Raw genomic sequence first — 11059 nt, forward strand, 5'->3', positions numbered from 1 at the left:
ACCCACTTTTCATTCATCATCCTAACAAACAAACATGTCTTAAATGACATGACTTATGAGATTATGAGAGATAATAATCCATATTAATCATAACCAAGAACACTTAAACACAATAATCCATATTAATCATAACCAAGAACACTTAAATTAACTCAACAATAATAATAATAATTCAATCAGCTGTATTAAGTATTATAATCTCTCCAAATTAATTTCTCCTAACAACCCAAAAACGACAACACACATTTTTGTAATAAACCAAATTTGTTGTCAATAACCTATTTCTATTTATGGAAACCACGCGTCAAAAGAAGCGCGTGTGTCCCCTTCAATACAAAGAAGGTCTCACTCTCACTTTCTCTCTCCTCTTTCTTCCTATACTCTCGAAAAGCTGCCCGTGTCCAGAAAAACGTATATAAATTCTTCGACAGTAAAAACTCTGAAATCATACAACTTTCTCTCTCCTCGCAAAATTAATGTATCTTCTTCTCTCTCTTCCTCCTCTTCCTTCTCTCATTACTCTGGAAATCGAAGCCCTAGATCCATTGTTTTTTTGGGTTTTAATTCAAGTATAATTAGTGTTATTAATTTACTCCTTTACTCACCCCTAGGGTTTGATGATTTCATTCAATTCAATTCAATTCAATTCAATTTATTCACTCAAACATTCACTTCTTTTCTTTAATTTAGTTTAGGGTTTTTTTTTTCCGGAATTTGAGCCAGATCTTGGAGCTGAATTTTCTGGGATTGTTTCCCTTTTCAAAATTTGATGATGGGTTGTGATTTGGCAGTGGAAGAGTAGAATTTGGTACTGGTTTTGTGTGAAATTGCTGGGAGTTTCCCTTATTTGATTTTGATGCGATTTTCCAGTGAGTAGTTGAAGTTTGTACTAGGAATTGTCTTAAATTGCTGGAATTTCCCCCCAATTTGATTTGATGGTGGGATGCAATTTTTCGGTTGAGAAGAAGGGATTGGTACTGGGAATTGAGTAAAATTGCAGGGATTTCACCTTTTAAAGCTTGATGGTGGGGTGCGATTTTGCAGTGGAGGAGTGACTGTGTGAAATTGGGGTAGAATGGGTTGCATTTGTTGCAAACCATCGGCAATTGAGGATGACAGTAAGGATAGTCCAAGAGAGCGGCTTTCGAGCAAGGCGGCCGTTTCGTCAGAAGTGAGGGTTTCGTCAAGAGTATCCTCACTGAGGAGGGAAGATCGGAATAATCATCATCATGATAATCATAGTAATAGCAGTAATGGGGGTGATGAGAAGGTAATGTTGATTGATAAGCAGGTGAATAATGGGAGTGTTCGTTTACAAGGGGAGAGTTTCGAGCGCAAGAGGGAGAAACCTGAGTTGGTAGTTACTCATCATTTGGGGAGCGGGCCGATTCCGAAACCGGTGTCGATCGAAGGAGAGCAGGTCGCTGCTGGGTGGCCTACTTGGCTTGTTGCCGTTGCCGGGGAGGCTATTAAAGGATGGGTACCGCGGCGGGCTGATTCCTTTGAGAAGCTAGATAAGGTATGGTTCAATTTTCTGTGGTTACTTGGTTTGCTTGTAATCATGATTTCATAGGTTTTACGGTAGAATTAGTTTTGGTTGGTTTTTTAATTTGGTACTTTTGATTGTGGTGTACTTAGATAATTAAGACTTGAGAGGAACTAAAAAAAGACAGTTTAGTTGGTCAGCTGATATTGATGTTTATTGGTTATGTATATTGTTTAGACTAGTGTTGAATGCTGGTTGATATGCAGGTGAACGAATTGGTCAATTGGATTGTATTTAATTTGTCTTAGACTTTATGTAAATTGGGAAAAAGCTTTACTTGTTCAATTGTAATAATTTCATTGTGCCTAAGAAAGTAAGAAATTTTGCGAAACATGAGTTTTATACAAAATTATTTGGTTGTCATATGTTACAGGCTGTTTTCGAATTTTTTCTTGATCTTTTGTCTGACTTGTTAATATGCTTCTGTGTTGAATAATGCGGAGTATATGAATATTATGTACTATGAATCACTAGAATTACTTCTTATGTTGAATTTTTACTTATATGCACTTCTTTAGCAACCCTTTAGGGATATCCCGTGGGTATGCTTTTGGAGTCGTTAGATCACTACTTTATCTGTCTGAGGGTCTGTTCTGTTCACTTTGACTTATTTTGACTGAACTCATACATGAACTTATCTTATCTGAATTTATGTATGATCATCAGAACTTTTTGAGCTTATTTTGTTTGAAATTTGTCATAACTTATGTTGTCTGAATTTATCAAAACTGAAATAAGTCAAAATAAGTTGAATAGATGGAAAATCACATGCTTGAGTGAAAGTCTCCTACTATTAGACAAAAGTTGGTAATACAACCTCACTGATGGTGCTGATGGTGGGTCATATGTCTCGTTTGCTATAATCACTTGGGAATTTTACACTGGATAGTCTGGATTACTTGATATTGATGCTTGTTTTGTATACAAGGTTCTTTAATTGCTTCTGTTGCTTACACTAAGGTGTAGGAGGACTGGAGGAGGAAATAGTTTTATCCTTATCATATCGTGGGATGGTTTTGATAGAAAATTACACCCTCATTCAATTTTAGCAGTGATTGATACGTGCACCTGATATCTTCTTGCAGTTTCAAGCATTATGGAGCATTCTCTATTTTTTATTATTATATTTATTTCTAATATATTTATAACTTGATTTAACTAGATCGCTCTGATTCTTTATCGCTTCAAAAATAGCATTTACAACGTAAGCATAAGGTGACAAGACAAACCTTCTAGGAAGGACCCCTAAAACACCTTAGGTTTAGGTACAAACTAGGCCTAACAAAAGCCAAAAACAACAAAACCTAGTCAAAAAACAGAAAATTACAAAGCACATAGCCACTGTCTATCTTGTGCCCTTACATTTTCTCCTATTAGGCTAAGTATTCTATTTTATACAATGAATTTGATTTTCTTTCAGTAGTATGAACCTGTACAATTTCGTTGTTCCATAGAGCATCGTTTCTGATCTTCCATATGTGATATATAACTGTTGCATAACATACCTTCTTCTTGAATTGAGGGCCTTTATAGGACCTTCTGATCCAATCTCAAAGTACGAAGAACGTTGTTGCTGTTATTCCCAATACCTAACCACTACCTTATATCTGCTAGCACTCCGCTGCTGTAAATACACTCGCAGAACAAATATTTGTGCGTCTCTCAGTGCCACGGATGAAGCAAGCATCTAACTCACACACACCAAAATTCTGATCGTTCTGATTTGTTTTGGCATATTTCTTTACTGTTTGTCAATTATGTTAATTTGTGTAATTTCTTCTCAGATTGGCCAGGGCACCTACAGTAACGTCTATAGAGCTCGGGATCTTGAACAAAGGAAAATTGTTGCTTTGAAGAAAGTAAGATTTGATAACTTGGAGCCTGAAAGTGTACGCTTCATGGCACGAGAGATTCACATTCTTCGTAGACTAGACCATCCTAATATAATAAAACTGGAGGGTCTTGTTACCTCAAGGATGTCTTGCAGCTTATACCTCGTGTTTGAGTATATGGAGCATGACCTTGCAGGGCTTGCATCGCATCCAGCTGTAAAGTTTACTGAACCACAGGTATGTGGTCTTTGGATTCTCTGTGTCTTTGTTAGTCCTTGTAGTCTGTACCATCTAAGAAGGTTTAGAATGTAGATTTGTTTTTATTACATGTTGATCGATCAAACTATGGATGTTTCTAAGGTTTTGAGATTTTAGATTATTTCCTCCTTCATGATGCTTCAACCTTCTAACCTGCATATATGTATGCTCAGGTTAAGTGCTATATGCAGCAGCTGTTATGTGGACTGGATCACTGTCATAGCAGGGGCGTTCTACACCGGGACATTAAGGGATCTAATCTTTTAATTGATAACAATGGGATACTGAAGATTGCAGATTTTGGTCTAGCTAGCTTTTATGATCCTCATCAAAGCCAGCCTCTAACAAGCAGAGTTGTAACTCTTTGGTATAGGCCTCCAGAGCTTTTACTCGGTGCAACATATTATGGTACATCAGTGGACTTGTGGAGTAGCGGTTGCATACTTGCTGAACTCTATGCCGGCAAGCCAATAATGCCTGGACGAACAGAGGTATTTGGTCTACTCCTATCTCAAGGTTATAATTTTGTTTCAATGTGCACTTAAGATTCAATTGGTATACAGTTAAAGATGTACCTTCTGGTTTGTTTGCACAGCTAGTTTGGGGGTTAAGATTGGGTAGGTTCAATGCTGAATATATAGAGATTTGGGATGAGGGGTTGACTTGTTCTTGCAGATGGCTTTTCTGTGAAGATAAGCTAAGTTGAAAATCTGGAGATGGATAATGATTTAGGTTTTTTATTACTTTGTTGTAACAAGCTGCAGAATTTTCATGTGTAACAACGGACAATTCCTTTATATTGTTGTGCAAACGCACGTGAAATCAATTTACACTTTTAAAAGGTCTTGTATTTCGATGATTCAATTTGGATAATCAGTGATACAGGGGGAGTAATATTTTTGTGTTCAATTGAACTCTTTGCTAGGATTTTGTTGACTTGACTAAAGTTAGTGCCCTTTTTTTTGACAACATTTACTTTCTTCTTGGTGAAGTTATCATCTCCCTTCATGATTACAGTATCCCTGTTGATCTGATATCTTGATATATGAACTGGAAATGCCCTAATGCTCTTATTTGGCAATGTTTTACAGGTGGAACAATTACACAAAATTTTTAAGCTTTGTGGCTCGCCTTCTGAAGAATATTGGAGAAAATCAAAATTACCGCATGCAACAATCTTCAAACCCCAACAACCATATATTCGTCGTGTTGCAGAAACATTTAAAGACTTTCCTGTTCCAGCTCTAGGTCTTTTGGAAATTCTTCTTTCAGTTGATCCTGCTGACCGTGGCTCGTCCTCTTCTGCCTTAAAGAGTGAGGTAGTTACTTTAACCAGCTGTAATTTGTAGAAACTCATGTGGAATGTTCTACATTCAATCAAGTAATATTCTTTTTTAAATCCCATTTTTTCTGTGTTCCTGGTATGTAGTTTGAGCCTTTAATTTGCAAGCTCATGCAAACTTCTAACCTTTGACCTCTTCATTTCAACTTCTGTTAGAAATTTGATTGCCTTATTTTTGTACCCCGAGCCATTTGGATTTGTCTATGAATCAGATATTCATAATTGTTGAAGTTTTTTCTACTTGATGAGAAGTTACACTATATCTATAAATGATTAAAGTTTCTTCATTCAGCGGGCTTATAAAACGTGTAGTTACTAACCAAGTATATCATTAAGATGTTGCTTGTAATAAGACTATTAAACCTTTGTTAAGAGACCCTTTAGGCTACCCTTGATGATGTTCTGAAAATTAGATTTGTTCTAGACTTCTAGTATTAGATCCAGGAATTGATTAGCTACACCATCTATCCCCACCCCATCCCCGCCTCTTTCTTCTCCTGTCTGATTTGTTTTTTACTTATTTAGTCGAATGTTGTTTATTAACTGATGTTTTTGTAGAGTTTTGTATTCTTTTGTTCATCCCCGTCGTTAAACTCTTTGCAATTTCAGCATTTTACATTTCTTATACTTGTATAGTTCAAGGTGCGTTCTGGGCTTAATAGTATTAATGTTCATTCTTCAGTTCTTTGCTATGAAACCACTTCCTTGTGATCCATCAAGCTTGCCAAAATATCCTCCAAGCAAAGAGTTTGATGCAAAAATGAGAGACGAGGAGGCTAGAAGGTAGAATTTATTTTTGTTTGCATTTCTTATTTACTATGACGCTGAAGGCTTTTTTATTTAAAATAGCGCTTTGATGAGAATTGGTGGCAGCACTTTGTTCTTCACAGTGAACAGTGCAATGACTTTAAAACAAATAGAAATCCAGAATAATCCTGATAAATGTGGATGTCTCACACATTTCATTATTTCAACCCTTGTATACACCTATCCCTTATTTCGAAACAAGCCATATATTAGTTAGGTAAGAATTCTATTATGCATTGTGAGCCTCTTATTCAGTATGCTGGTCAGTCCAACTGAGATGCCTTTTCCATGTCCTGCATTCTAGTGAATGACTAGTTCAAAAGCCTCCAAGAGAGAGTATTCTCATACTTGGTCTGAAGTTTGAGTTGAACTAAGGATATTAAATTATAAAGTTTAAACTAGATCTAAAACTCAGTCATATTCTTTCTCCTGTGAGAAACATAACAATCCATTAGATATCACCCTGGCGAGATCTCATTTTCCTACAAGGAAGATAGTTTTATATACATTGGAAATGACGCCTGTAATATCTATATTAAGATACTATGGGAGAGGCAGAGGGAATCAAAGGCTTAATAGGAAAGTTCTACCTAGTCCACATACTCTCTTTTCCTCGACAGTGTCACAGCGCTAGTGTCCGGCAAGGGAGCGATTCAAGTAAGATCCCAATTTGAATTAGATATCCTACTAATATTTCACTTATCTTTTTTAAAACAATATTTTTCGACATCCTTCATTGCTCAATTTTCGTCTTTTTGGCAGAAGGGATATGAATTACCTGATGTAAAAAATGTTGTGAAAAGATATTTACACATAACTCTAAATGAAAAATTAGAGTGTGGAGGCATATGTTCATCTGATTTAAGAGGTCTTATGTAAAAAATCTAAAGCTTCCCTGTTTTAAAATTCTACTAGGCACTAGCTGAGCTAAAGATTTTTTTTGTTTTTGTTCCCCCCCCCCCCCCCCCCCCCCCCCCCCGTTTTAATGGAAATGCGTAAATGTTACTCCGTATTTCATTGTAAAATCAATATACTCCTAGGAGATTTCTGGGGCGCTGCACCCTTGTCATTACACCTTTGTTCATCTGTTTATGCAGATGTTTATGGCCTGAATTATCGGAAAAGCCCCTGTCTTCAACTTATCCTGGCGGAGAAATGTTAACTGGTATAGATAGTACTCTCTGAACAAAAAACAGTTCTTTCCCCAAGACATAACTCCTATATCTCAAAGCAGTTCTATACTTCCATCTAGAACCCAATTGGTAACCCAACCCCTAATAGTGCGTAGACAAAGTCTAGGTATAAATGGGAAGGGATAGAGGAGAAGAACCAAAGAGCAACTCTCATCTGCTATGCTCAATTACTGCAGCGACAGGATCACAACAAACCTATAAAAATAAATGTAAAAAGAGACATGCCATGTGGCCAATATTATGCAAAAAATACACTCAAATGAGAAATTGGAAAGATGACATCAACATGCGAACTAGAATTGGTCTTTTTAGCATCTTTTTGTACAAAAGAATTAAGAGAACTTGGATATACATTCTAAATTTTGCAAGAAGGGAGACTTTAATTTTCTTTACAGAAGCAAGGTGGTTGTGAGCCTGTGATCAGATAGGAGGAGAAGATCTTTTGAACTCCTGAGTTCTGAGTTCATTTTCCTTTCCTATATCTAGCAGTTAAAAAGATGAGCTGCTCATATGTACACTAAAAAAGTTTAGGTCCTATTACCGTTGGCTTCTAAAGTGAGGACTATTTGTTTACTTTTCACAAACTTCAAGCTTTCAAGGAAAACACTGTATTGTAGTTTGAGGTTAGTCCATGGCATGCAGAAAGAGGATATGTTGAAAGAAAGTAGTCATGAGTCTCATGACACCCCCCGCCCCCCATTTCTTTACGAGAACTGAGGAACCTAAAGAAGTTTTGCATACATGCAGACAAGGAGCTGCTGGGAGCAGGGCCAATAGGGGTGACCCTGAAAGAAGGGGAACAAGAGAATCCCGAGCCATCCCTGCACCGGATGCCAATGCTGAATTAGTTGTGTCCATGCAGGTACTTTTTCTGTTCTTAATTTTCTGTTATTATGCTGGATGCTCCACAAATTATCAGATTTAGCCTATGGATTATTTGAAGATGCAATATTTTTAAATAGTAGTTATCATGTTTAAAGTAACTTTAAACACATATTACATCTCGATCTCGTTATATTCTAGCACTCTGCTAGAGCCTTTTCTGTGCTTAAGCTGTATAATTTCCCATCTTTTTCTTAAGGTGAAAAGTTATTTACTATTTTCAATATTTGGCCTGTCTTTACTGGTTAGTGGTCAGACTCTACATTTCTCGGGTTTGTATGGGTTTGATGATGTTGTGGAAGGGAAGCAAGGGGAAGTAATAGTAGAATTTTATACAAGAAGGCAAGTTAATATGCATGCAATCGCTTCTAGATCTTCCTAAAGGTGACATGACTTGAATCCTGACTGATTTAAGTCCAACTTGATTATTTGGGTCAAATAGGTCAGTATCAAGGTGTCAACTAGTTGAAAAGATTAGAGGAAATATAAGGTAGTAAAAGTATGTTCAAAGTCCTTGCAAAATTGCAAGACTTTTGTTTGCAATTTTTGTCCATTTAGGGCAAGTTACGACTTGTCCATTTGGCATTTTACGATTTTAAAGGTATTTATTTCAATGGTGTCTTCGCACTGTTTTTTATGGTAATTTTATTTAATAAATTCAATGGATATAGAATATAAGATATGAGCATAGTAGGGGTCACCAAACTCTGCAGAACGGAATGCCTAAAATCATCATGTTTTCAATTATTGGTTGTAATGCGGTGCCTTGAACCCCGCATTAATTAAGTTAAGGCAGGAAACATCATGTCTATGGATCATATCTGTGCTGGACGTCTCAGATTTGGACTGGTCGTGGGTTGGACTTATTTTAATTTAGAGTGTGCTAAGGTGCTTTAAACTCTATTATCTAAACAAACTTTTGGCACTTACCTTGCATTTGCTAAGTTAGCTCGAGTACACATAGCAGGAGTGCCACAACCAAGTTATAAAAAGGTAACAAAATGTTTCCTCACCCCAAAAAAAGAGTAGACAATCAAGCTGTTTGTCCTTTTGCTGCTTGAATTACATAAAGAGTTATTTATCATTTTCTCGTTCTCAAAATGGGGTAATGAAGAGTGGGACTAAATAAAGAGAATGGAAACGAGTTTAGGATTGTAATAAGGGACGATGTAGTGCAACTGAGAAAATGTTACCCTCTTTGTGGGGGTTGTTCTACTAATACATTACCCTACTGATAGCTTCAAAAGTGGGTAATCATTACCCTCATTCCCCCTGATCTACCGCCAGTTCTATCCCGGTTTGTTTCACAATAATAGATGTTTTCTATTACCCCTTTTATACTTATGCCTCTATCCAAGCAATTTTTACAATCCGCTCATTTGCTAAAACCTGGTATTTAAAGGCCTCATTTTCCCAAATCATCTTCATTCCTTGAATGTTCACAAGCCGCAACTACACCTCATAAAACTGAGAACATTAAACAAAGGTTAGCGGTTGACAAAGGCTGTTGATGTGTTTAAGTGTTTTCTTTTAGCGAAAAAAGACTTAATTTTTAATTTTGAAAAATTGTGTTCCGCATGGAGATTCTAGCCTCATCATCAATTGGAGATGAATTCCCGACGTCGTATAAGATCTGTGATGTTGAATGCTCACTAATATCTAAGGTTGTGATATTTTTTGCAATATGGTATTGGCCGTGTTAGTAAATTGTTGATGGGTGGAAGATAGTACTGTGTGCATGGAAGGATAGCTTAGTGACGTTTGTTATCGTTGTGAGTTTTCAATTATATATTTTGAAAACTAGAATCAAATTTAAAATTTCAAAATAAAACTGGAAACTGGAAGTGATACCGAGTCTGGTTAGTTAGTATATATCATATACTTTGATGTGCGAAAATAGCTGATCTGCATTAATGTCTTTCTGAGTAGTCAAGTCACATCACGTCCTTCGATAACAGTTGTAAAATGTATTCTGTTATCCCCCCCTCCATGTTCCTCCTTTGCTGATGTAACTCTTTTGTGCCAAAAAATCATGTCGGTGACCTTTTTACTAGAGATTCTGTTTTTAAAATCTACTTCTTGTTACTTTCCATTTCTTGAGCTTTTATCGCTGTCCTCATGTATATGCTTTTTTCAGAAGAGGCAAGCTCAATCTAATTCAAAGAGCCGAAGTGAGAAGTTCAACCCCCACCAGGAAGAGGTTGCTTCCGGCTTTCCGATTGAACCCCCTAGAATATCTCAAGCAAGAGAAGATTCTGGTATAAGCCGGCATGGACACCATCATAAGAGAGCATCACATTCAGGACCACTTGTTAATCCAGCAGCATGGGTGAAGGCTGGCAAGAACATGGATGATGTTTCCAAAGTGTCAAATGGTGCTGAAATATCAACACTTTCTGGTCCAATGGCAGCAAGGAGAGCTTCTTATCTGAGGATAGAGAGAAAAGTCTAGTTCTCTGCAATCTGGTGCTCCGAAACTAGTATCAAGGTTCCCTGGATCATTCAAAGAAGTATCATCAGAGTCCATGAAAAGGCGAGATCAAATGCAGGGCCCTGCAAATTCTCATCAAAATGAAGATGGAAGAAGTAGCAATAAAGATCCTGTCTTGTAAGTTCTTTCTTTATTTCATTTCCCTTGTGTCAGCTGCATGTTAACCTTAGTACTAAACCAAGGCTTGATCAATTGGATTTTGGTACACCCTAAAACCTTAACTTTACTTAAAGTAATTTGAGTAGGCTGTCTTGAATTTGAATTAATTACTAGAATTAATTTGAGTAGGCTGTCTTGTTTTCCTTTCCGTGCCCCTAAACTTCCGCATTGTATTTCCAGCTTGGTTATGGATCAAAGGGGAGCAAAATTCACTACTCAGGACCTCTATAGTCCCTTCAAGCAATATGGATCAGATGTTGAAAGATCATGATCGCCATATCCAAGAATCAGTTAGAAGAGCACGTATAGACAAGGCGAAAATCAGAAAGATGCAGTCTGAAGGAAATCAAGTATCTTCTGCTTCATTGTTTGTTGCTGGCCGTTGAAGCAGAGTGAGTAGTAGGTAAGATCAATGTAAAGGATTAGAGCACAAATTTGGCTAGAAAATGATTGCCGCAGATAGCTGAAACCAGTGATTTTTTTTTTTGTTTTGCTTCTGGAGTAGGGAGTCACTTTTCGTTTTGGGAGAAATCCATAATTTTTCTTGTA

The 11059-nt window shown here is 36.9% G+C and overlaps 1 protein-coding gene across 1 annotated transcript; it reads left to right on the top strand.

The window, feature by feature from the left end:
- The first annotated feature begins 435 nt into the window (after positions 1 to 435).
- On the top strand, positions 436 to 10472 carry LOC130465112 (probable serine/threonine-protein kinase At1g54610). The gene is given in 8 exon segments (XM_056834101.1): positions 436 to 1519; positions 3331 to 3615; positions 3810 to 4127; positions 4728 to 4955; positions 5661 to 5761; positions 7726 to 7840; positions 9998 to 10278; positions 10280 to 10472. Coding segments are annotated over 8 exon segments (1965 nt in total). The 5' UTR covers positions 436 to 1075.
- Positions 10473 to 11059: the final 587 nt, after the last annotated feature.

This window comes from Spinacia oleracea, unplaced genomic scaffold, assembly GCF_020520425.1.
Source record: "Spinacia oleracea cultivar Varoflay unplaced genomic scaffold, BTI_SOV_V1 SOVchr0_047, whole genome shotgun sequence".
Lineage (NCBI taxonomy): Eukaryota > Viridiplantae > Streptophyta > Magnoliopsida > Caryophyllales > Amaranthaceae > Spinacia > Spinacia oleracea.